Source organism: Oncorhynchus clarkii, chromosome 19 (genome assembly GCF_045791955.1).
Source record: "Oncorhynchus clarkii lewisi isolate Uvic-CL-2024 chromosome 19, UVic_Ocla_1.0, whole genome shotgun sequence".
Classification (NCBI taxonomy): Eukaryota; Metazoa; Chordata; class Actinopteri; order Salmoniformes; family Salmonidae; genus Oncorhynchus; species Oncorhynchus clarkii.
The window spans coordinates 48,402,622-48,427,322 of NC_092165.1; the positions used below are offsets into that span (position 1 = coordinate 48,402,622).

The 24,701-nt window shown below is 42.2% G+C and overlaps 2 protein-coding genes across 3 annotated transcripts in view; both read right to left on the reverse strand.

Annotated features, from left to right (window-relative positions):
- LOC139375330 (collagen alpha-1(XII) chain-like) overlaps nucleotides 1-18,009 on the reverse strand; it is an 87,847-nt gene extending 69,838 nt beyond the window's left edge. The window contains exons 1-13 of one of the 2 annotated variants that reach the window (XM_071117011.1): nucleotides 17,691-18,009; nucleotides 16,759-16,864; nucleotides 13,210-13,326; nucleotides 12,947-13,090; nucleotides 11,891-11,947; nucleotides 10,670-10,933; nucleotides 10,223-10,387; nucleotides 9,921-10,094; nucleotides 9,159-9,449; nucleotides 8,404-9,006; nucleotides 6,501-6,779; nucleotides 5,722-5,997; nucleotides 5,348-5,623 (exon numbers count right to left, since the gene is read on the reverse strand). In XM_071117011.1, coding sequence (XP_070973112.1) covers nucleotides 5,348-5,623; nucleotides 5,722-5,997; nucleotides 6,501-6,779; nucleotides 8,404-9,006; nucleotides 9,159-9,449; nucleotides 9,921-10,094; nucleotides 10,223-10,387; nucleotides 10,670-10,933; nucleotides 11,891-11,947; nucleotides 12,947-13,090; nucleotides 13,210-13,326; nucleotides 16,759-16,828 — 2,716 coding nt within the window. In that variant the 5' untranslated portion in view covers nucleotides 16,829-16,864; nucleotides 17,691-18,009. The remainder of the gene's footprint in view (nucleotides 1-5,347; nucleotides 5,624-5,721; nucleotides 5,998-6,500; nucleotides 6,780-8,403; nucleotides 9,007-9,158; nucleotides 9,450-9,920; nucleotides 10,095-10,222; nucleotides 10,388-10,669; nucleotides 10,934-11,890; nucleotides 11,948-12,946; nucleotides 13,091-13,209; nucleotides 13,327-16,758; nucleotides 16,865-17,690) is intronic. The other variant, XM_071117012.1, reaches the window with a different exon arrangement.
- A 1,890-nt stretch (nucleotides 18,010-19,899) lies between these two features.
- On the reverse strand, nucleotides 19,900-23,675 carry LOC139375331 (cytochrome c oxidase subunit 7A2, mitochondrial-like). The gene is made up of 4 exons (XM_071117013.1): nucleotides 23,512-23,675; nucleotides 21,753-21,842; nucleotides 20,680-20,764; nucleotides 19,900-20,132 (listed from the first exon to the last, which is right to left on the reverse strand). The coding sequence occupies exons 1-4, from the start codon at nucleotides 23,527-23,529 to the stop codon at nucleotides 20,077-20,079; spliced, it is 249 nt and encodes an 82-aa protein (XP_070973114.1). The 5' UTR covers nucleotides 23,530-23,675; the 3' UTR covers nucleotides 19,900-20,076.
- Nucleotides 23,676-24,701: the final 1,026 nt, after the last annotated feature.

Sequence of the window (24,701 nt, forward strand, 5' to 3'; positions counted from 1 at the left end):
TACTGGGCCATACGCACTATCCTCTGTAGAGCCTTGCACTTTGATGCCGAGCAGTTGCCATATCAAGCGATGATGCAGTCAGTCAAGATGCTCTCAATGGTGAAGCTGTTGAACTTTTTGAGGATCTGAGGGCCCATGCCAAATCTTTTCAGCCTCCTGAGGGGAAGAGGAGTTGTCGTGCCCTATTAACGTCTGTGTTGGTGTGTTTGGACCATGATAGGTAGTGATCCTTAGTGATGTGGACACTGAGTAACTTGAAGCTCCCGACCCACTCCACTACAGCACATCAATGTGAATGGGGGGTGTTTGGCCCTCCATCTCTTGATGACCACGATTAGCTCCTTTATCTTGCCCACGTTGAGGGACAGTTTTTTGTCCTTGCACCACACTGCCATGTCTCTGACCTCTTCCCTATAGGCTGTCTCATCCTAGTCTGTGATTAGGACTACCACTGTCGGCAAACTTAATGATGGTGTTGGAGTTGTGCGCGGCCACGCAGTCGTGGGTAAACAGGGAGTACAGGAGGAGACTAAGCACGCACCCCTAATGGCTCCAGTGTTGAGGGTCAGGAAGTCCAAGATCCAGTTGCAGAGGGAGGTGTTCAGTCCCAGGATACTTAGCTTAGTGATGAGCTTGGAGGACACTATGGTGTTAAACAATGAGCTGTAGTCAATTAACAGCATTCTTACTTAGGTGCTCCTTTTGTCCAGGTGGGAAAGGACAGTATGGAGTGCAATTGAGATTGCATAATCTGTGGATATGTTAGGGCGGTATGCGAATTGGAGTGGGTCCAGGGTTTCTGGGATGATGGTGTTGTTGTGAGCCATGACCAGCTTTTCACAGCATTTCATAGCTACAGATGTGAGTGCTACGGGGGCGGTAGTCATTTAGACAGGTAACCTTGGCGTTCTTAGGCACAGATACTATGGTGGTTTGCTTGAAACATGTATGTATTACAGACTGGGTCAGCAAGAGGTTGAAAATGTCAGTGAAGACACTTATCAGCTGGTTATCGCATGCTCTGAGTACGCATCCTGGTAATTTGTCTGGCCCTGTAGCCTTGTTAATGTCAACCTGTTTAAAGGTCTTACTCACATCGGCTATGGAGAGCATGATAATAAAGTCGTCCGGAACAGCTGGTGCTCTCACGGATGGCTCAGCATTGCTTGCCCTCGAAGCAATCAAAGAAGGCATTTAGCTTGTCTAGTAGGCTCGCATCACTGGGCAGCTCTCGGCAGGGTATCCCTTTGTAATTCGTGATAATTTGCAATCCCTGCCACATCTGACGAGAGTCAGAGCCGGTGTAGTAGGATTCGATCTTAGTCCTGTACTGACACTTTGCCTGTTTGATGGTTCGTCCGAGCACGTAGCGGGATTTCTTATATGTGTCCAGATTAGTGTCTTGCTCCCTGAAAGTGGCAGCTCTAGCCTTTAGCTCAGTGCGGATGTTGCCTGTAATCCATGGCATCTGGTTGGGATATGTATGCATGGTCGCTGTGTGGACAACGTTGTCGATTGACTTATTCATCAAGCCGGTGACTGATGTAGGAAACTCCTCAATGCCATCGGAGGAATCCCGTAACAAATTCCAGTCTGTGCTAGCGAAACAGTCCTGTAGCTTAGCATCTGCTTCATTGGACCAAAACCGTATTGAGTGCGTCACTGGCTGGCGGGGGAGAGCTTTGAATGCGCCTTTACGTGTGGAGTAAATCTTTTTATCCTTTTTTTTTAGCTTTTTATAAATACGGTAAAACAAATTTCAGTTTTCCTGCATTAAAATCACTGGCCACTAGAAGCGGATGAGAATTTTGAGAATTTTCTTGTTCTATACAGCTCATTGAGAGAGGTCTTAGTGCCAGCATCAGTTTGTGGTGGTAAATAAACAGTTATATAAATAAATAAACACAAAATACAGATGAAAACTCTCTTGGTAAATAGTGTCGTCTACTGCTTATCATGAGGTGTTCTAACTCAGGCGATCAGAACCTTGAGACTTCCTTAATATTACAGATCACGCTACAGCTGTTGTTAATAAAGAGACACACACCACCCCTGATCTTACCGTTCTCTGCCTTTCTGTCCTGCCGTTGCGTAGAAAAAACAGCTAGATTTATATTGTTAATTTATATTGTCCTAGTTCAGCCATGATGCCAAAAAGCAATTGTATATTACAGTTCTTAATGTCGCATTGATAGGATAGTCTCGAATGGAGCTTGTCCAGTTTATTTTCCAGCGTTTGCACATTCACCAATAGAACAGAGGATAGAGGCGATTTATTCATTCATCGCCGTAATCTCATCGGAGTGCAAGCGCGCCGGCCTCTATATTGCAATCCCGACAAGAGTCAGGGATTAGGGCCTAGTCCAGCAAAATCAATGTATTTCGCTTCCGACTCATTGAAGTAGAAATCCTCGTTAGTGATAGCTGTTTCCGATGTCCAGAAGCTCTTTTCGGTTATAGGAAACGATGACGGAAACATTACGTACAAAAAAAGGAACGATCAGCGCAAAAAAAAATACACAAAACAGTACAATTGGTCAGGAGCCCGTAAAATGGCTGCCATTCCCTCCGGCGCCATTCTACCATGAAGAAAGAATTAATCTGAAGCATTCCGCTTATGAACTGAAAATAGCTACATACTACTCCATAGCGGACACCTCTCCATTGTTCTCCAGAGTGGGATAAGGCCTCTGATATTCCCTGATGCAGAAGCCATGTGGTCTACTATTAATGTTGTCATAAGTGACATTTAGGTAGGAGGCAACATCAAGAGACAATGACTCCACTCTTTGGTTATGGTGAATGACTAATCTTTGCTGTGTTCGGGGGCTCAAACTGAAACCATTTGGCATCTTCCACTTTAAAGCAGGAATCAGCAGTTGAAACAATTACAAAGTGCACTGTTTTGTTAAAAAGCTCAGGGATGGGTCTGGCGAAATGTAAAAACTCTCCAATTCATAGATGCAAGGACCATAGATGCGAGGACTGACAATCCATGATATCAAAATCATAGTTATAATCATGTTTTGAGGCTATACAGTTTATATTTTGGGTTCTGATGGGGTGTGATAGTTGAACTAAGCTCATGAGCTTAGAATCAATGGGTACATATCATAAATGTACAGTATATGTCAAAAAATGGATGTAGCAACTGCAGATTGCCCCTTTCAAGGGAAAGGGCTGGAACAATATTCCTCTCTACATGCATACTGCTGACCCCCAAACCTAACTAAAGCAAAGCACATACAGCCTCCTGTCTGCTTGACCTCAGCCCTAGTTGGTCCTCCCCTCCCCAGACCCCAGTCCTCCTAGTTGTGTCTCCACTCCCCAGACCCCACTCCTCCTCCTAGTTGTGTCTCCACTCCCCCAGACCCCACTCCTCCTCTAGTTGTGTCTCTACTCCCCAGACCCCAGTCCTCCTAGTTGTGTCTCCACTCCCCAGACCCCAGTCCTCCTAGTTGTGTCTCCACTCCCCAGACCCCAGTCCTCTTAGGTGGACTTCCCCTCCCCAGACCCCAATCCTCCTAGATGTGTCTCCACTCCCCAGACCCCACTCCTCCTGTAGTTGTGTCTCCACTCCCCAGACCCCAGTCCTCCTAGTTGTGTCTCCACTCCCCAGAACCCAGTCCTCCTCTAGTTGTGTCTCCACTCCCCAGACCCCAGTCCTCCTAGTTGTGTCTCCACTCCCCAGAACCCAGTCTTCCTAGTTGGTTCTCCCCTCCCCAGACCCCAGTCCTCCTAGTTGGTTATCGCCTCCCCAGAACCCAGTCCTCCTAGTTGTGTCTCCACTCCCTTGAACCCAGTCCTCCTAGTTGTGTCTCCACTCCCCAGAACCCAGTCCTCCTAGTTGGTTCTCCCCTCCCCAGAACCCACTCCTCCTAGTTGGTTCTCCACTCCCCAGACCCCAGTCCTCCTAGTTGGTTCTCCCCTCCCCAGAACCCACTCCTCCTAGTTGGTTCTCCACTCCCCAGACCCCAGTCCTCCTAGTTGTGTCTCCACTCCTCAGACCCCAGTCCTCCTAGTTGTGTCTCCACCCCCCAGAACCCAGTCCTCCTAGTTGGTTCTCCCCTTCCCAGACCCCAGTCCTCCTAGTTGGTTCTCCCCTTCCCAGACCCCAGTCCCCTTAGTTGGCCCCTCCCCCCAGGCCCCTCCCCTCTCATCCTTCTAGTTGGGCCTCCCATCCTCAGAGCTTTCTCTTCTAGACCACCCTGATCAAAGACGTTCCGGGACAGAACTCTACTAATGTCATAAAGCTGTCCAGAGACCTATGATTGGGCTGCCATGAGCAGAACGGATTGTGGGGGATGTGTCTGTTCTGGCGTGTGGGATAGAGTGGTCTTTGTTATTGTTGGGCTCCCAAGCAGCCAGACCAGCGTGACCCAGACCATAACCTGCTGCTGCTCTGGCCTGAATGGTTGCCTACTGAAACACCTATATCACTAATAGATGTCCCACACACTAACTCACTGCATGTCAGTCCTGAACAACCTTCTAACACTATCCATCAGTGTTAGAAAGAGGGGTGTAGTCTACAATGGATTTGGTACATTTTGGCTAACATTCTTGAAGACATAGGCTTAAGTATGCATCAAGGTCTATGGTTGAGGATCCCAGTTAGCAGAGTAAGCCGTCTCTGATCAGCAGCATTGCTATTCCAAATGGTTTACAAAATCATTGAATGAAAATACCACAAAAATATATATTTTGCCGACATGCAAAACATTTTGGGACTGTATCGGACTAATGAAACGAATAACAAAAGATTTTGGGTGGTATTTTCCATTAAAGTGATATTGAAAATGTCACATAAAATAATCTCAAATAACCCATAGGTCCCTAGAGTGTGTAAAACTGCATGAGCTAGTCTAGCATGGCATGTGTTGGCTGTACTCAGGGGTGTTTTAGGTTTACGAAAGTACCCCCATTTCCAGCTCTCCCTGCTTCATGGGCAATAAAGCAGAGCTAACCTACAGTGTGTCTGTGTCACAGGAATTACATAAAGTTCAATATTCCAGCACTTACAGAGTTTCCCTTAACACTCAGTCAGAGAAGAGGTATCCTGAGATATCTGGGAAGGATTTCTAGGGCAGTATGATTTTCTAGGCTGACATCCTACACCATGCCATGCCACATACACCATGCCTCTCTCTCTCTCTCTCTCTCTCTCTCTCTCTCTCTCTCTCTCTCTCTCTCTCTCTCTCTCTCTCTCTCCCCCACCCCTCCCTCCCTCCCTCCCTCCCTCCCTCCCTCTCTCTATCTATCTATCTATCTCCCTCTCTCTCTCTGAAACACAACCCCTTCAAAGCAGCCAAAGAGCAGACAGTTATAACAAACATAAGAGTTGTACCTTCTAGGGTGGTGCCTGTACCCAGGAGTGGGTCTCCCAGCCCAGAGGTGTAGCGGGCGCTGACAAACAGCTCATATTCAGTAGCAGGCTGGAGGTTCTTCAGCAGAGCCACGGTGGTGTCTCCTTTCACAGCTATCTCCTTCCTCTCCCCGGTGCCGTCGGCTGGTTTGAAGGCCACGCGGTACTGGAGGACATTCCCAGGAGCGGCCCTCCATGACACCTTCATGCTAGACATGGTCTCGTTGAAGACACGGAGATCACGGGGAGAACCACGGACTGAGAGGGAAAGGACAAACATGTATGTACAGTATAAACTGCATTAGCTATAGGTAAGGAATTGAAATGTTAGCAGCCACGCTGGTTAACTGACTGACCTTCCTTGGTGGTTCCGTCAACCTGCATCTCGTCTCCCAGGCCGAAGGTGTACTCTGCAGACACAGACACATGGTAGGTGGTGATTGGGAACAGCTCCTGGAGCACGATACTGGTGTCAGGTCCGTTGGTCTGGGCCTCCAGAACCTCTCCTCCCCCTGTCATGGGGATGTAGGACAGCCGGTACCTCACCACGGGCCCTGGCGCCGCCAGCCACGACACCCGGAAACTGTCCGTGGTCTCCTCAGACACACTCAAGCCCTGCACCGTCCCTCGTTCTAGAAAGAAGAATGTTTAGGTTTTGTTTAGCAGTGGCTTGTCAATATAATTTGTAAGGACAAAGACTCCACACCCAGCCTTCTGTGTAAACTATTGAACTTGTGAGAAACATAAACTTGTGAGAAACAGCAAAAGCACTATAACATATATACTCTTAGAAAAAAAGGGTTCCAAAGGCTGTCCCAAAGGCTGTCCTATGGGGACAGCCAAAGGGTTCTTTGGCTGTCCCCATAGGATAACCCTTTTTGGTTCCAGGTAAAAAAAACTTTTTTGTTCCAGGTAGAACCCTTTTGGATTCTACATGGGAGCCAAAGGGGTTTTACTTGAAACCAAAAGGGTTCTAAACTTGAACCAACGAGAGTTCTTCAAAGGTTTCGCTTATGGGTACAGCAGAAGAAATATTTGAGGTTTTAAATAGCACCTTTTTTTCTAAGAGTGTACTGTATCTCTTCACTTGATTATGCTGTGAAACCCCTGAAAGTGTATGCTTTTAACCCCTTACCTTCCAAAGTGGTCTCCTCCCCTGACAGAGGGAAACTGTCTCCTTTGTCATACTGGGCGAACACGTTGACCTCGTAGGTGGTGAAGGGGGTGAGGTGTGGCAGGATGGCGCTGGTGGTGTCGGCTGGCACAGCCAGGGAGATGTAGTCCCCAGTGATGTCCTCTGCCTTACGGAAACGCACCAAGTAGGACATGACGTTGGTGGAATCGGTTGTCCAGGTGACACGGAAGCTTCTGGATGTCACCTCAGAGAACTCCAGGTCCCTGGGTGCAATCAGACCTGACGAGAGGGATAAAACACAATTAAGTGACTGGCTTGTGTTTTGTCCTCACAGGAAATGTCATCGTTAGGGCTTTTGATAATGCTACGCAGAGGTGTCTATCTTATTCATTCAGAAAAGCTGGAATGGAACCAATGAGTTTAACTCATTCAACACCATTCACAGATCCATATTTGACCATTTATCTTCCATGAGTGTCTTGGTCATAGGAAACACTCCTCATACTGAATGCTAGCATTATGCATTAAGCCGACAAGATTACAACAAATTCATATTAAAACCCCAGGACATTGCCAATGGCTAATTGTTTTGTGTTCTTGGAAAAGGGGGATCATTACTGATAATAAGTGTAGCAGATAAACTGATGTCCTGCTACTGTGGTGTTGAAAACTGTCTAAAGTCCTGTTGACTTTCAGAGACGGGTGGCCTTTGAATTGGAAGGACATTTAGGTCAGAATAACAGAGGGTCTCCAGTCAGTTGCTATAGTGTTTAAAAACAGTAAACGATAACAAATGGTTCAACGAGCTCCCCTGAGAAGCAGGCATATGGTTTTGTGATATTTTGAAGGCAGCATGCCCAGAGAGATAAAACAATCAGGGTTCTCCCCAAAAAATGCAAGAAGGGCACTACGCTGACTGGCTGCACCACAATGTAAAAAAAAAAAAAAAGTACTATATATTTTTATTTGTTATCATTTAAGGCAAGGCACCACACCCTAATTGAGTATTTATTTGCTCTAGTTTGCAGGAAATGGCAGGTGTTCTCAGCAGCACCACCTTGTTAAAAACTCCTGGGGAGAACCCTGACAATGAATACCTCGCTTGTGTTTGCCTGACCAGAAGCCAGCTGGGGAGAAAGAAACAGACCAAGGCAAGGGTAATAATAGATTCAGATTATTACTCAGCCTTTTGTGTAGTGGAGATGTAGTTACATTATGATATCACTATTGCAGTAGCACAGTTCTGACCTGCTTTACCGCAGCACAAATAACTGATTACAATGGACTATACAGAGTTCGAGGTCACTTAGCGGCTGCCACTAAAGTAACCCGCATGTATGGTTATGTTGCTATAGTTACAGGTACAGTACAGCCCAGAGTAAGCATGCTAAACTTCAAACAGGGGTATGTGTAATGAGTAGGGCTAGGAGTTTTTGTTGACCACATGACCAGAGAAGGAAAACCCCCAGCCCTTTGTTATAAGGGTACGGGCATTTAATACTGAGACTCAGAATTTCCACTTTAAAATGTATGTCAAACAAATGATTCTTAAACAAACCATACAACTCTATGCACAAGGACTACTATTAACAATGTCCACTGAAAATGTTACAAAAACACGTTTACTTGAAGAACACGGCTGATGCTAAGTTTGGTAACATAATTACAGTTTGTGCTGTTTGTGCTGTTTGTGCTGTCATTCTGCTACCAAACTTTGCATCTGCAGTGATCTTAAAGTAAATGTGTTTTTGCACAATTTTCAGTGGAAATTGTTAAAAGTAGTCATTGTGCATGGTTTGTTTAACTTTACAATCATTGGTTTTCGTTTGACATACATTTTAAAGTGAACATTCTGAGTCTCAGCATTGTTCTATTACCATGGAAATGTTAAATGGCTACTCACTCCTCTTCTTGATGTTTAGGAGCTCTTGTTCGATCCTCAGGCAGATGGACTGGGTGAGCTCCTTGGAGATCCTCTGGAAAGCATCAAAGTCCTCCACAGTGTATACGTGGGTCGCTGCTGGGGCGTTAGCAATGGCTTCCAGCTCTGACCTTACAGCGTCCTTCACTCCCACAGCAAAGATCTCCACATCTATATTCCTTAGGTTGGTGGCCGCGTCCTTGAAGGAGTCTGAGGACTTGCCGTCTGTGATGAGGACCATGACACGTGGGACGCTGGTTCGAGCGCCTCGGGTGGAGATAAAGATCTTCTCCCTGACGTAGTTCATGGCCTTGCCCGTGTTGGTGGAGCCTCCGCGGTAAGGGAACGTCCGGACAGCCTTGACCACTGAAGCAATGTCATTATAGGTGTTCAGGGCGAACTCAGTGTGGGGGTCCCTGCTGTACTGGACCAAGCTGAGCCGGATCTTGTCAAGCCCGACGTTGAAGGAGTTGACCAGGACCTCCAGGAAAGCTCTGACTTTGGCAAAGTTTTGTAATCCGATACTGTAGGAACCATCGACCAGCAGGACCACGTCAGCTTGTACGTCCACTCCAAGAGAACATTCTGGGGTGGAAAATACATTAGATGTCATCTCTATATGGTCTACATTATGAAATAGGTTGTTCTTTTACATAGCAACTAAGTAAACTTTCAGTGAGTTAGTATGTGAGAGAGTGAGTGGATCACTGATATGCTGTTACAGAGCGTTATCTCACCCAATGACACCTTGACAGGCTGAGTCTTCTCCATGGCCAGAACAGCATCACTGGGTGTCAGACCCTTCAGGGCGAACAGGCTGATCTCGTACTCAGTCTCTGGGGACAGGTCCCGGACGTTGACGGAGGTCTGGGTGGGCCCCACGTATACCACCTGGCGCTTCATCCCAGCCATCATGGGCATCAGGGTCAGCTTGTAGCCTGTGATCTCCCCCAGAGAGGGATCCCACGTCACCCTCATGGACTTAGAGGAGATCTCAAGCACCTGAAGGTTAGAGGCCGGTTCCACCACTAGAGACAGAACAAATGTAGTTTGGTTAGGAAACACTTCAACAATACATTACAGTTACAAAGTTGTTGATTTGTTACATTGACCATACCTATTTCTGACAATGTACTTGAAATAGGTGAAGATTTAAATCAAACAATGGAAATGTGATGTAATACATCATCTATGTCTTACCGTCATCTATAATGTCTTACCATCCTCTATAATGTCTTACCGTCATCTTTAATGTCTTACCGTCATCTATAATGTCTTACCATCATCTATAATGTCTTACCGTCATCTATAATGTCTTACCGTCATCTATAACGTCTTACCGTCATCTATAATGTCATACCGTCATCTTTAATGTCTTACCGTCATCTATAATGTCTTACCGTCATCTATAATGTCTTACCATCATCTATAATGTCTTACCATAATTTTTTATGTCTTACCATCAACTATAACGTCTTACCATCATCTAAATATCTTACCATCATCTCCGCTCACTAGAGAGTTGAGCTGGTCTTCCACACTGGAGCACACCTGAGTGATGAGCTTTTTCTGCACTGCCTTGATCACATCAAAGTTAGGAACATTGTAGACATGTGTGTTGTGGGGAGTTGAGGCCATTTCCTTCAGTTCATCCTCATCTGCTCCTTTGATGCCTACATTGTGAAAAACATCTTACAAATTAGCCTGAGAAATGGAGTACTCTGAACATCAGCCATTACAGAATCTCCAGGCACACACAAACTAAAAGCATTATAAGGATGTTCTCAAGAAAGAGCAGTACCTAAGGCAAATATTTCCACTCCAATGTTCCTGAGTCGTTTAGCATACTCCTCCACTGGGTCCTGGGATTTTCCGTCTGTGATGATCATGGCTATCTTCGGAAAGCCTTTCCTGGCGCCAGCCGCCTCTGTAAAGATGTTTTTCAGCAGGTAGTCCATGGCGTCCCCTAGAGACAGAGTGTAACATAATTTACCTTTAAGAAAATAGTGTTACCGAAAATCTTTCAGCGTAAGACAACATTTATTGTCTGTGGGCAGAAGTCTACCTTGAGAACAAGCACGGAAACAGAACATAAAATGGAAGATTTGCACCAATGTTCTAGTTACACACACAGATCTCAAGTTAGGATTCGGTCCTACAAGAATTTACAAATGATCTACAGGCTATCCATGCTGTAAGGGATCAAACACGTCCAAGTAGGATGTTAAGTCACACAAATCACGTATACCTGTCATGGTGTTTCCTCCCTTGTAGGGCAGGGTGTTGATGGCTTTGAGAAGCTCCCCTCGTTTGGAGTGGCGATTGAGGGGGAACTCGGTGCGGGTGTCTGTGCTGTACTGGACCACGGCCACCCTGGTCTTGTCCTCTCCGATGTCGAAGGCACCAGCCAAGGCACTGATGAAGCTGCGGATATGCTTGAAGTTTTCCCTGCCAACGCTCCAGGAGCCATCCACCAGGAAGACTAGGTCTGCTATGGCATTAACTGAACACTCTGGAGGGGTGGAGAGAGTCAACACAATTAATTGTCTGAACACAATCTGACAGATTGGTGCACCTTTGTGGTACTCTAATGAAAATATCTGACAGCTGATATTCCAACAGTCATGAAGACAAAAATGTGTTTTTATGGACCAAATAATCACTGAAACTTTCAACGGTATTGTTCGGTTTTATGTTTTCAAACCCTAGTGGGTTTTTAAAACACAGATCCATCAGATTATTTGGAACATCCAAGATGCAATAATTTGCAGGATTATTATGAATGTCTTGAATCTTAGATCCCATAGGTCTATTTGACTCTTTATGCGTATGTGCTTCTCACATCTTGTTATTCTCACCTTTTGAAGATTTATTGATAAAACATAAAATATTCTACCGATTTAGCAGGACAATTAGGCCAATTGTGAGAGCGGTAAGAGTGTTCTACCAGATTTTGTATTCTGGACTTCCGGTTCAATTTCCACCCAAATTGTACATGGTGGGGAAAAGTAAGTGTTTCTCCCTGTCAATCCACAGACTGGACTCGTGGAGAGGCAAAGAACTCCAGTAAAAGGACTTCTGGTCAGAGCAGTAATCCTTTCCACTTCTTTCAACATTTAATTTAAAGGACGGACATACACCGAGTTGGCATGACAGTGACGTCATCCCACTCATTGGATTATGGGAGCCCAAAAGGAACCCGTTTGCCTCAATGTGAAGACTGTTTTCAATTACGAATTACAGTGTACATTCTCAGCCACTGTCGGTCCACCTGTCTGCTCACACTGTGACAACTCATCAGTACAGAAGGGGTATTTGAGGCTGAGGAAAATATTCCAGGGAAAACTATTATGATTATGATGAAAGTTCATGGACAAACACAAAAAATGTACTGGAAAAAATGGTACAGCTATGTGGACAGGCAATGGGCATAGAGGGGATTGGTTGACATTGAGATAAACATACTTACTGATTGCATCTGAAGTCTGAGGTCTCCTTGCTGTTCCACTTGTGTTACTGGATTGAACTGAAACACAAGAGAACTTGAACTGTTATCATGACATCCTGTGTGCCATAGGCCATGTATAAATCCAAGACAATCAACACATCATCAAGCTTCTTCAATGAGATATCAACCACATACATATAAACATATTTTTCCTGGTTCATTAGCTATAAATTATTTGTTTCAATAATCAAATGTGATTTCCTTCTTCTGATGTGTCTAGAAGCTAACGCTATAGACTCTCATTTGTTCCATTAAAAATCGTATGTTTTTCATCTCACTTGGCAGCTACACCATAGACAGCTGGAGGCTTGAAACTATGTAATTGGCCCATTGTTCCTATGGCTGAGTGATCTGATCTGAGGTTAAACCCTTTTGATATCAGTCCACATCAGGCTTTTGGGAAAGCCATCTGACTTTTCACACAAGTTATTTTTAACCTTGTAACAGCATCAGAGTATATCACTGGGCCCAAGCTTCCTGCCATCCAGGACCTCTATACCAGGCAGTGTCAGAGGAAAGCCCAAAAAATTGCCAAGGACTCCAGCCATCCTAGTCATAGACTGTTCTCTCTGCTACCACACGGCAAGCTGTACCGGAGCGCCAAGTCTAGGTCAAAAAGGCTTCTTAACAGCTTCTACCCCCAAGCCATAAGACTCTTGAACAGTTAATAAAATGGCTAACAGGACTAATTGCATTGTCCCCACCCCACATTTTTACGCTGCTTCTACTCCCTGTTTATAATCCATGCATAGTCACTTTACCTCTACCTACATGTACATATTACCTCAATTACATCGGCTAACTGGTGCCCCCTCACATTGACCCTGTACCGGAACCCTCTGTAGAGGAACCCCCTGTATATAGCTTTGCTACTGTTATTTTATTGTTGCTCCTTAATTATTTGCTACATTTCAACTTATTTTTAAGTCATTTAAGCATTTCACTTTAAGGTCTACTACACCTGTTGTATTTGGTGCAGGAGACACATTTGTTTTGATTTGAATATTGAGCACTTACTAGTGAGCTGGCCAAAGATGGGTATACTCTCCTCTGTGCCATCATAGGAGTGGATGGACACTGAGTAGTCCAGATCAGGAGTCAGGTCTGGGATAGACGTCTTTGTTGCAGTGGCAGAGAGGTTAAACTCTTTGGCTGGTTCATCTGGGATATAGAGAATGGGTTGCCATTAGCATTGGTGCAAATTATCATTCAGCTTGGCATGAAAGGCTATAACTAGTAAGGCAAACGTCAATTAACTGCTGAGATCAATAAATACGAACCTGTATCCGATACAACTTGTATTCTGTAGCCTTGTATCCTTTGCGATGGTTTTCTCCATGACATTTGCACTGTGTTCTCATTTAGAATTTTAAATTTCAAGTCTGAGGGGGGCTCCACTGCAAACGAAAGAGGAACTGATGTTAACTTACATGTGAACATGGGCATGAGTATATAAGTGTTGATCAAGTATTTCATCAAGGCATTTTATATCAAGCATTCACATTTAGCCCAACGATAAACACTTCATGACTGAAGTTGAGACGTTCATTGTTGAGGGAGACAAAAACCCACATCCATGGTAAATGTGACAAAAAATAAACTTACAACAACATTTAAAAAGTGTGAGAAGCCATTTTGGAAAACAAAATGGCATTTGTTTGAGTTGCACAACCAGGTGACCCTAGTCAGCAACTCAAGCACCGGAAGTCTGGAGTAAACAACATTAATACAGACCAACTCCACACAAAACTCCCCTAAGGACAAACATTGAGTGAACCATCCAATACATGCTGAGTGCAGTCATTACCACGCATGCCCAACCAACCAGCACCAACAGGTTGCTCTCAAGTCATGGAGTTGATTGGAACAACACACAAGTACAACAACATTTTCATTCCAACATTATTGATTATACAATGGAGTCAAGATTGCCAGGTAATGTTGATGGCATTTGCTGATTTTAACACATGTTATATATACAGAGTATATATACATATTTTGACAAACTATTTGTATATTTAGAGACTAGCACAAGTCATTGGCATAAATCCATTGCAAACCTTGCAAAAAGAATACACAATGTGTCACGGGAGACTGTTGTGTACGTTCTTTTCATTGGCAGAGTGAACAGCATGGCATGAGGTGCTGGGACACTGCTTGCCTTACACAGACAAAATGAAGAGAGAGTTGAGATACAGAGGAAAATCATTTACAAATATATTGAAAAAAATAAAAATAAAACAACAGATGCAATCTGACAACAACACACGTGTCCACAATGAGCTGGCTGCCACGGCACCATGCACATGTACGTGAGAAAGTTGTTTAGAACAACTTGACAAATTGGATGAAAGTTTCCATGTACATGACGGACCACACACAGAGATAATAAACATATTTTAACATGATATTCTTCCTCAGTTGGGGTTCACATGCAACCTATTTAGATCAGCTGAGTGTTGAGTGACCTTTCACCTTTATGTGAGTACAGTTAAATGGGAAACAAAAGTGTTTGGACATATAAACATGTACTTGAGGGTAAACAGAATAACTGTGAGAATGTAAGAGTCTTAACATCTACGAAGTGAGGTGCTGTAGGAGTGCCTCTTCCTCCTCTAGCCTATGTCTGTATAGGCACTTCTTATATGCTACATACTATAGTCCATGATGATGATGAGTATGTGATGAAGACATACATGCCAAGGCTGGCCTTGCAGACCATGTCAGCAGGTGGGTGGCATGCAAGCTTTTGAGGAGGGGCAGTGGGATGGGATGCAAGAATATCATTGTAAAATACCCACTGAGAAAGCCACAGCTCAGGACACACTGAATGCACAGGCGGACAACAACTAGGACCTGAACTAAGCTGCTATTGGTACACAGTAAAAGAGGATCACCAACCTGACATCAATTCAGGGGGCCCGGGAAAGCTCCCCTCATGTCTCCAAGAAAGTCTCTGAACAAGAATAAATAAACCCACTTGGGGGTAGGGAGGGGTGTTGAGTAAAGTGGAGGTGGGGAGGGGAGATGGAGGGGGAAGTTGGGTAAGGAAAGTGGGTAGGGAGGGGTGTTGAGTAAAGGGGAGTTGGGGAGGTGGAGGGGGAAGTTGGGTAAGGAAAGTGGGTAGGGAGGGGTGTTGAGTAAAGGGGAGGTGGGGAGATGGAGGGGGAAGTTGGGTAAGGAAAGTGGGTAGGGAGGGGTGTTGAGTAAAGGGGAGGTGGGGAGATGGAGGGGGACGTTGGGTAAGGAAAGTGGGTAGGGAGGTTGTTTTCACTCACAAGAGTAAAGAGCTGTGTCACTTTGCTCAAGCTGTTTGAGCATTGTTGTAGAAAAAGTCGTAAGTAGTTGGAAACACAGTTGTTACAGAGTTGTTACTGCGCACATTTTCTGTTCAATCTTCTCATCTTGCATTTTAACATACTTTTCTAAAACAAGACATTGAAAAAAAGCTTTGAAGATATAAAATAATCCCAATAAACATTGGTGGATATCTTTTCGGTCGAGTTCCCTCAACAGGCGTGGATGCACAGCACCCTGGTTGACCAGAGGACACCTCTGCCTTTCCCATAAGCCAGACTCTGGCTACTGTCAGTAACCTTAGTCTACAGCCAGTCAGTCATTCAGAGGAAAGAGCTATGACTCTCCAAAAGAGGCAGAAGGGATGCCAAAGTAATTTCGCAACATGTACTGACAAAAATGACTACAAATGAACTTTCCATATGGATCGCAACTCAACGTTTTCGAGAATGCCACATTATCTTTGTCTTTGCCCTGTCTGAGGATTAATTTGCGATTCTCATATTACATATTTCCATTCCGTTAGTGAAGATATATGGGAGTAGACATCGGACTCCCCAAAAAAAGCTTTCAGGGGAAATAATAAGAACTTTCCATTTTGGGTTTTTGTCTTTGGTCTGAAAATGTTTTTTCACTTCAAAAAACATAAGAATTGAATTCTCACGTTTTGAACATCGGGGATATTGAAACTATGATCTCACATTTCTACAAATGATCATGTCATGACCACTTATTTTGTTTGGCGATCCAAATATGAGAAATACTCAAATCTAGAACAGCTAATTTTAGTTGACATAATTACAGAGGGGAATAACTAAACCATGAAATGATTTTAGTTTTACTTCTTTTTAGTGTACTTTTGTTTTAGAACACATCATTGGAAAATAAATAAAAAATCCTATCTAATTTTCAATGAAGGAATGACTATTGAGTCCTGGATTCTTTTATCAAACCATAACATCAATACGACTATGGTTACACATGATGGTTTCAGAGCCCTGTGAGGACTCTGACATCAACATAAAAGTCAGATCCAACTGTTGAGACAGTAATGTCACATACTGGGTATTACAGATGACTGTTGACGACATAATAACAGAGTCCCTGATTTCTCATTGGCATAGCTGGAGACATTTCCTAATTTTGGTTTCATGACAGAGTTTGAATATGTCCTATCATAATTATAAAAACTAATTTAGAATATATTATATACATGTACCAGGATTGAGTAAATGCAATTGTAACTATTCTGAAATAACTCATAACACATTACAGAACAAGAGACGAGGTTCAGGACAAGTCAAATCAAGCACAATACACACATAACTGGGTATCATTTTATTAATCATACTGTACAATGCATTAGGGTTGTTTCCATGTGATAGTAGGTCCACACACAATAAAACCCCTACATCCTAAACACTGTAATCAAACAACTAGAGAGAGAGAGAGAGAAAGAGAGCGAGAGAGAGAGAGAGTTGGAGGGTATATGAAAAGGTTTGACAGGAGGGATAGGGGGAAGGGACATTTACCTTGAGCTTCAACTGTGGAGAATAACACAGCAACAAAGGCAGCCACGGCCAGCGACAGCCTTATCTTCATTTTTATACGTTATGGGTCAGCAGCACATGAATCAATCTGAGAAGAGAGTTGCAATCAAATTTCCAAACCCATTTAGTGTAGCGTTGGGATGAGAGTGGCCAGAAAGTCACGAGCCCTTGAAAGGGAATAGATTACATTTGCCTGACTGAAAGGGCATCTGCCAGTGGAGGAATTTACCTAAACCACTGTCTGGCAAAATTTGGTTCAATGAAAAGAGAGAAAAAAGTAGGCCTATTTAACGACCTAACTTCTGTCACTTTATGCACGGTTATCTCAAAAAATAGAATCACTTTTTTTCTGAACTATATTCGTTATTAATCATAAGTAGTCTAAAAATTGATTTCGTTCACTCACTGTAAATAAATAATGTAATCATAATTAAACCTGTTGTATAGGTTAGGCTCATAGATTATAAAAGTATATATATTATGTAGAATAAAAAACTTTTGCCAAAACAATATGCCCAATAGCAAATGTATCATTGCTTTAAAGTAAAGTTTTACCAATTATCAACTAATATATTTATTACTTTGGCTAAACTATTCTCCTTCGATGCGCATACTCTCATACAGTATAATTCTTGATTACACACTGGGTCCAGAAATAATCCAACATAGACGTGTTTCTTTATGGACAAACTATAACCTAAAGAATTAACCGACCGCGAAAGAAATCACTTATCTTGCAGTTATTCCCAGAAATAAATTAATCTTTGCGTTCCTGTATCCAGGTCTTTGAAAATGTGCATAAATAGCACATACAGATTAGCACAATGTCTTATTCATTGAAAGGCATTTATTTTGTATGCATTTTGAATTATTTCTAATCAACAGCAGGATAAAATAAAATATTTGTAGCTCACCTGGTCAATTCTGACAGAATAAAATAAAAAAATGTAAATGCAGTCTCGTTGAAGATAACTTTTACGAATAGATAACTTTTAGGAGCTCTGGGTATACCCTTCTCTCCTCTAGCTGGCTACTGGAAGCTCCAACAGCAGATGTACAAGAAGGAAGTCTCTGTCCAAGTGGGTAGAATCTTTCCACAATCTTCTACTTAATAGGGGGCTGTTCCCAAATCTCATTTTACCGCCGTAAACTCTTACGAAAGTCCACCGGTAAACCTTGCCATGGTTTGATATGTGAAACATCCACCAGTGGGAATACACTTCAGGAAAGTGCATTCTTTTCTGCATTCCTTTGGCACATCACGATCTTCTGTCTTAAGTGCCTATAACGGGTTAACAGGGATAATGTGAGTCACAGTCTATATAGCCAGTCAACACTGAGGGAATTCAAATGTAGGCTATATTAGGTTTAAAAAAATGGTCTACTTACTATTTCAGTGAACGTATTTGTTCAATCAATAAAAACCAGCTGAATTTACTATCCAAACGACTCGTTCGTGGATTTTCTTGTGGATCTCTCTGAGAATATATGCAGTCGCCAGGGCAACCTAGACTACAATGCGGGTAACTTGTATACATACAATTCCACCGATTTTAAAACACAATGACACGGTCCTACATTTAATGACAACTGCAAACAATAAAATATATAACTTTAGTACAATTTCACTTGATTAAGTAATTGTACGGGACAGGTAGTCCCAATGGTGTATCGGAGGGTATACCCACTTATATTCTTCTTCTTAGCCACTTCTTAACCCCCATTGATACGTATCAAAGTGGTGTAGTGGACGTATACGCCGTATAAATTAATAGGACTGATGGAAAGGATAGGAATGTCTAGCTTAAAATATTGATAAACTATTATTTATTCACATTTTAGGGACAGCAATGTTCACACTGCAGTTGGCCTATGCATGGATATTCCAAAATGCAAGCGGACAGATATGGAAATATCCGTTAGAAGGAGAAGGGACTTAAAGATGCAACAACTATCATGGTTTGATAATATGATTAGGATAATGCATTTAGCTGCTATACAATGAAAAACCGTTGACATAAACCAATAGAACAGGGGAACACATACGAGTAAGTCTATAAAAATAAATGCATCCACGTTTCTACGGTGGGGTTTTGGCTATAGGCTACTTTGAACCAAGGTAAGACATGCTTCATAATATGAAGTAAAACGTCCAGGTTTAAAACAATTAAGGAACGGGAAAAATATAGCGATGTAGGTCTCACTGTCTTCTGGTAGATGGAAAGGCTTTCCCAAAAACCTGCACTATTAAATGTAGGTATAAAGTAGCCCATGCCCACTCAGAATCATATGATTATTTGCATCAATCCAGTGGCCATTACTTTAGCAAACTCATTATCATGCGCTACAGAAACACCTCTAATCAAACAATTGAATTAAAGGGTAACTACTCTAATAAATCCAAATGTATTCGATTTGTCCAACCTCAAAATTGGTATCCTGGTGTGGTTTAAGCATTGTTATGGACTTAAAACACACAATTTTGTTTTTCTGTAAAAAAAATTATAATAATTTAAAAGCATGATGTGGAATGTTTGAAACCTGTGAATTTCTGACTCAGTCATCTGTTGTAGGCATACTATTAGCCTACTGCACAGTTCAGTTTGGGTTGGCCTGACTGTGAAATACCCATATGGGATTCATAATTTTAGGTCATTCAGAGTGTATGTCACAGTTTCTCACAACTTTTCCACATGGGGTGCCTTCACTGTTTTGATATTTTTTTGCTAAATTTGAGCATACCCACTACTACACCACTGGGTAGCCCATATCAACAACCTTGAACAGCTTGGGTTTCATTGAGGCAGTGTCACCTCTTGGGATGATTGTAAACATGGCAAAATGTCCCTCATTTCATGATCAGTGAGGGCCTCTAGTGTTTAAAAGCAGGAAATACATTTTGGGCAGAGCATTGAAAGTCAACCACATGCACAGAAGTAACCATTATCCTATAGGCCCAGGGGCTTTTGTCCCATATAATGGTTTATCTATTGGTTCATGTACACAATCACAGCTAAAAACAGAATTGCTATAGACAAAGTATACATATTTATTTACTTTAGATACAGAATAACTCTTTATATCAGATGTATTGAGATTTTGAAATGAGAACATTCACATGGATAAGACTTTGTATTGTGGTTGTTTTATTCTCTATGGTACATTCATTGAACAATCAATAAATATTGATCCCATGCATGAAACAAATTGCCATTATTGACAGGACAAAAAAAAATCTCCCAGATCATACATCTGTACCACAGAGAAGATTCATTTAGGGATGGAAATGGATAAGGGCACTCATGCCTTCTTGGGCATTGCTGCATTGAGGAGTTCATACACGACAAATCCACTTCCTGTGAAGAGAGGAGAAAGATGTTTTATATAACAGGCATAGGGGCAGTAGGTAACCTAGTGGTTAGAGCGTTGGACTAGACCCGGAAGGTTGCAAGATCGAATCCCCGAGCTGAAAAGGTAAAGATCTGTCGTTCTGCCCCTGAACAAGGCAGTTAACCCACTGTTCCCCTGAACAAGGCAGTTAACCCACTGTTCCCCTGAACAAGGCAGTTAACCCACTGTTCCCCTGAACAAGGCAGTTAACCCACTGTTCCCCTGAACAAGGCAGTTAACCCACTGTTCCCCTGAACAAGGCAGTTAACCCACTGTTCCTAGGCCATCATTGAAAATAAGAACTTGTTCTTAACTGACTTGCCTAGTTAAATAAAGGTCAAATAAAAAAAATAGCAGGAAATGTGAGAAACTGGTATTTGACTCCACTGTTTGTAGTTAGACCTGATCTATATTATTTGATCATATGCCGTAAAAATTCCATTAGCACTTACAATCAATGTTACATTCAAGGAGGGTCATATCAGGGCTGTACAACAAGTAATGCATACTTACCAAAGACTGTAAGGGCCATCGTTGCCCTGTACAGAATAGCATCCTTGGCTCCTCCCTTCAGATGGACTGGTATCCCGTTATCTGCCTGTGTAAACAGGAAGAAGAGGAAATTAGCCTATAAATGACATTTAGAAGTACGCAAAGAAGCCCTTCATAGCAACATATATGAACCACAAACTAAATGGTTCGGTCTGGGTGGTGGCTGTATTTTAAAATGGTCTAAGCACTTTTGCACCACCTGAATATGTTGAATATTTCATTAATCAACACACACTGCACTACAATAGCCCCAATTATTTTGTGAGATGTTTATAACTGCAATTAAAACAAGTAAACGTTTTTAAAAGATTTATACTTATTGGAAAGCAAAGTTCTACTTGGGACATATTACAGCCTAACCTAATACAAACGGAAACACTTACCATGAACATTATGACCTTAAAAGGATCAGGAAATTCTTAGGCTAAGATGAAAATCAACAACAAATTGCAGAAAAGCAGCCTCCCGGGTGGCGCAGTGGTCTAAGGCACTGTGCCACCAGAGATTCTGGGTTCGAGCCCAGGCTCTGTCGCAGCCGGCCACGACCGGGACGTCCATGGGGCGATGCACAATTTTAAAGCAGGGCACGTCCATGGGGCGATGCACAATTTTAAAGCAGGGCAATGGACATCCTCTGGGTGTTATGCAAGATTCAGCAAAGCACTGATATCAAAAGTCTCATTTTGTATCAGCTGTTTGCATATCACGCTGCATGCAAAATTAGTCAGCCCAGCCCAAACTAAGAGTGAACCTATGAGCAAACATCATAAATACTTATCTTTCAGGCTACAATGGTGGGAAAATAAGATTCTGTTTCCAGAACCTGAGAATAAAGTGCAAACTTTAACCTTAGCATTACTGCACCATTACTAATCAAACAAGATTGAACACAAATATTGACTGTCAAAATTAGGTAAACAAAACCAGAACAGAATTGTCAACTTTTAAAAACAGTATTTGAGCTTCGGTAGACAGGTGTTCCATTCCACATTTCCACTCCATCGCCATCTGCCTGTCTTGGCCCCAGAGCTTACCTGGAACAGCTTCTGCTTCTCCTTGACCATGTTGTCCACTTGTCTGCGGGCACTACTGGAGATAGTCCGGCAGGACAGCTGCTGAAGTCTCTAATCATATAGGTGATCAGGAAGAGATGCAGAAAAATAAAAACATTAACTGGAAATGATTACTGAAGTATTTACATGTGCACTAACTAATAACCTTGCTTTAGCTACAATACATGACCAAAAGAATGTGGACACCTGCTCGTTGAAGATCTAATTCCAAAATCATGGGCATTAATATAGAGTTGGTCCCCCCTTTGCTGCTATAACAGCCTCCACTCTTCTGGGAAGGCTTTCCACAAGATGTTGGAACATTGCTGCGGGGACTTGCTAAGAGCACTAGTGAGGTCGGGCACTGATGTTGGGTGATTAGGCCTGGCTAGCAGTCGGCGTTCCAATTAATCCCAAAGGTGTTCGATGGGGTTGAGGTCAGGGCTCTGTGCAAGTGTGACGGTATAGCTTCCGTCCCTCTCCTCGCCCCTACCTGGGCTCGATGTGTGCAGATCTAGCCAACAGAATTGGTCCATTAGAAAGCCATGTAGCTAGCTGTGATTCTAGACAGTTGAGCATAAATTATGCCGTGTTCAAAACCACTGGTAACTCGGAAATCTCAGACTTCCAAGACAACTGGGAAGTCGGGGGAAAAACAAGCTCCGACTGGGGAACATATTTTTGAACGTCAACTCGTAATTCCAAGTCGGAAACTCTAGCATCTTTCTAGAGCTCCGGCTTTCCGAAGGGAAGATCATTGACGCCATGATTTGACCTAAAAGTTCCCAATTAATCTTGAAAGCACCATTATCCTCCACACACATACATTAAAGCTACAATGTAACTTTCTGGGCTACCTGACCAAATTCACATTTTAGTTATAGATCATTCATTCAAGTTGAAAGCAAGTCTAATAAGCGGTAGATCTGTTCTGTGTGTGCTATGTCTATGCTTCCCGTGCTAAAGGTTCTGCGTCTTTTACTTTCGGTTTTCTACACCAGCTTCAAACAGATGAATATTCAATATTTTTAGTAATGGAAAATATATTTCATATCGGTTTAGATGGTACAATTATTATTTACACAATGACTGCTTGTTTTGTCACAACCTGAAATTAGGCGGACTATTAGAATTTTAGCAAAAAAAAAAAAAGTGGGGCGATTTCTGCGTAGCGCATCTTTAAGTGTCAGATGACGTAAACCCTGTTCCAAAAAATAGCCATTCACATGACAAGTGTACGTGCAAACGCCACCTTTTACAACACTTGGATAGTTAGAGCTAGTCAGAATTTTCCTAGCTAACCTATGCGACCTTTACACTTGTGGATGACAATTCAAGACTGTGGAAAATAATACGTGGCAAGCTAGGTTTAGCTGATTGAATAACTACTATGTAGTTAGCTAGATAACTTACTACTCATTTGGTTAGCTTACCAAGTAGCTAGAATGTGTCACTAGGTTAACAATATACTGTATAAAAACAGGTGTGTTTAGATCAGAAGGCTAACTTGATTGTCAAGCAAGTGTAAAATATCAGGTGATAGCTAGCTAGTATGCCAACTACCCTGACAAAAAGGCTAGTTAGTCAACGGTTAACGTTACACGCTAGCTTAGCAACATAGCTCGGTAGCTTAGAGTTCACTTGAGGCGGCATGTCAGATAACGGCAGTAGCCAAAAATAAAACATCGAATAGCGTACACAAATACATAACAATTGGTCGAATATATAATTGAACGCTTACCATAAATTGTCTGTACATTTTGGTAAACTTCTAGGTGAGTGCACAAGGACACTTTGAAAACCTATCTACTTGTGCTTCCGGTGATATCCCAAGATTCTTTATGGCGAATAAATTGTCAGTCACTAGAGAGGAAGACGGTGAGAGTGGCCCAACTCGGCAGAAACTCTGTCTCTCTCCAGCAGGTGGCGTTTTTTTCGTTGTTTCGCCCACCAAGCAAGGAGTTTTTGTATGGAAATCAATGAGAGTTGAATTTGGTCCCCCCCCCCCCAAAATAATGGCTTATTTGCTAAATGAGGTTAATTTGATAAAATGGAAGTTCCGTAATGCTTAACAAGTAGGACACGTGACATCCCGACAAAGCTGAGAAAAAACACCTTATATGGGAGTTGTCTCGTGATGGCTATGCATATTCATAAATGTAGGCTAGTAGCATAGCATTTTTATTTATTTTTTAATTCAAAATACAGGTCAACAATTTACATTCTTACATCATACAAAACAGAACTCAGGTAATTAACGAGAAAATACTGAAACAAACAAAAAAAATATTTAAAAAAATATAAACAAATAGTGCAATTGTAATCACTCTGAAAAATTCTTATTGTAATGATTTAGAAATGTTTTATTGTTATTGTTCACAATGGTTAATGTTTTAATAAAATAGTTCAATTCAATCAATTTTTTTAAAATGTTGGTATAGAATTTGGGAATTTCTGTTTGTGTATGAAGTATTTGGCAACAAGAATAAAATAATTCACAATCATTTCAGTGGTCTTGTTATCATTGCAATAGTAACATATTACATCTTTCATGTCAAAAACATAGCTAGTGTTCATAATGGTATATAAGTATTTTGCAAGGTTTTCCCAAAATTCTGACACAAATTTACATTCAAAGAACAAGTGAGACAGATTCTCACCTTCTTTTTCACAGAAAATGCAGATATCATCAATTGCCACAAATGTGGATATCATAGAATTACATGGGTATATCTTATGTAAAATGTTAAAGTGTACTTCCTTAACTTGGTTTGGTATACAATATTTGTAAGGCCTTAACCATGCATTTTTCCAGACAATGTCAGGAATAAGCATGTTCCAGAAAAACTTTCCTCTCGGTGTAAGTTGGTTTTGTGAATGAAGAATTTGTCTTATATATTTATTACAACAAGATTTCTCAAGTAAGCCCAC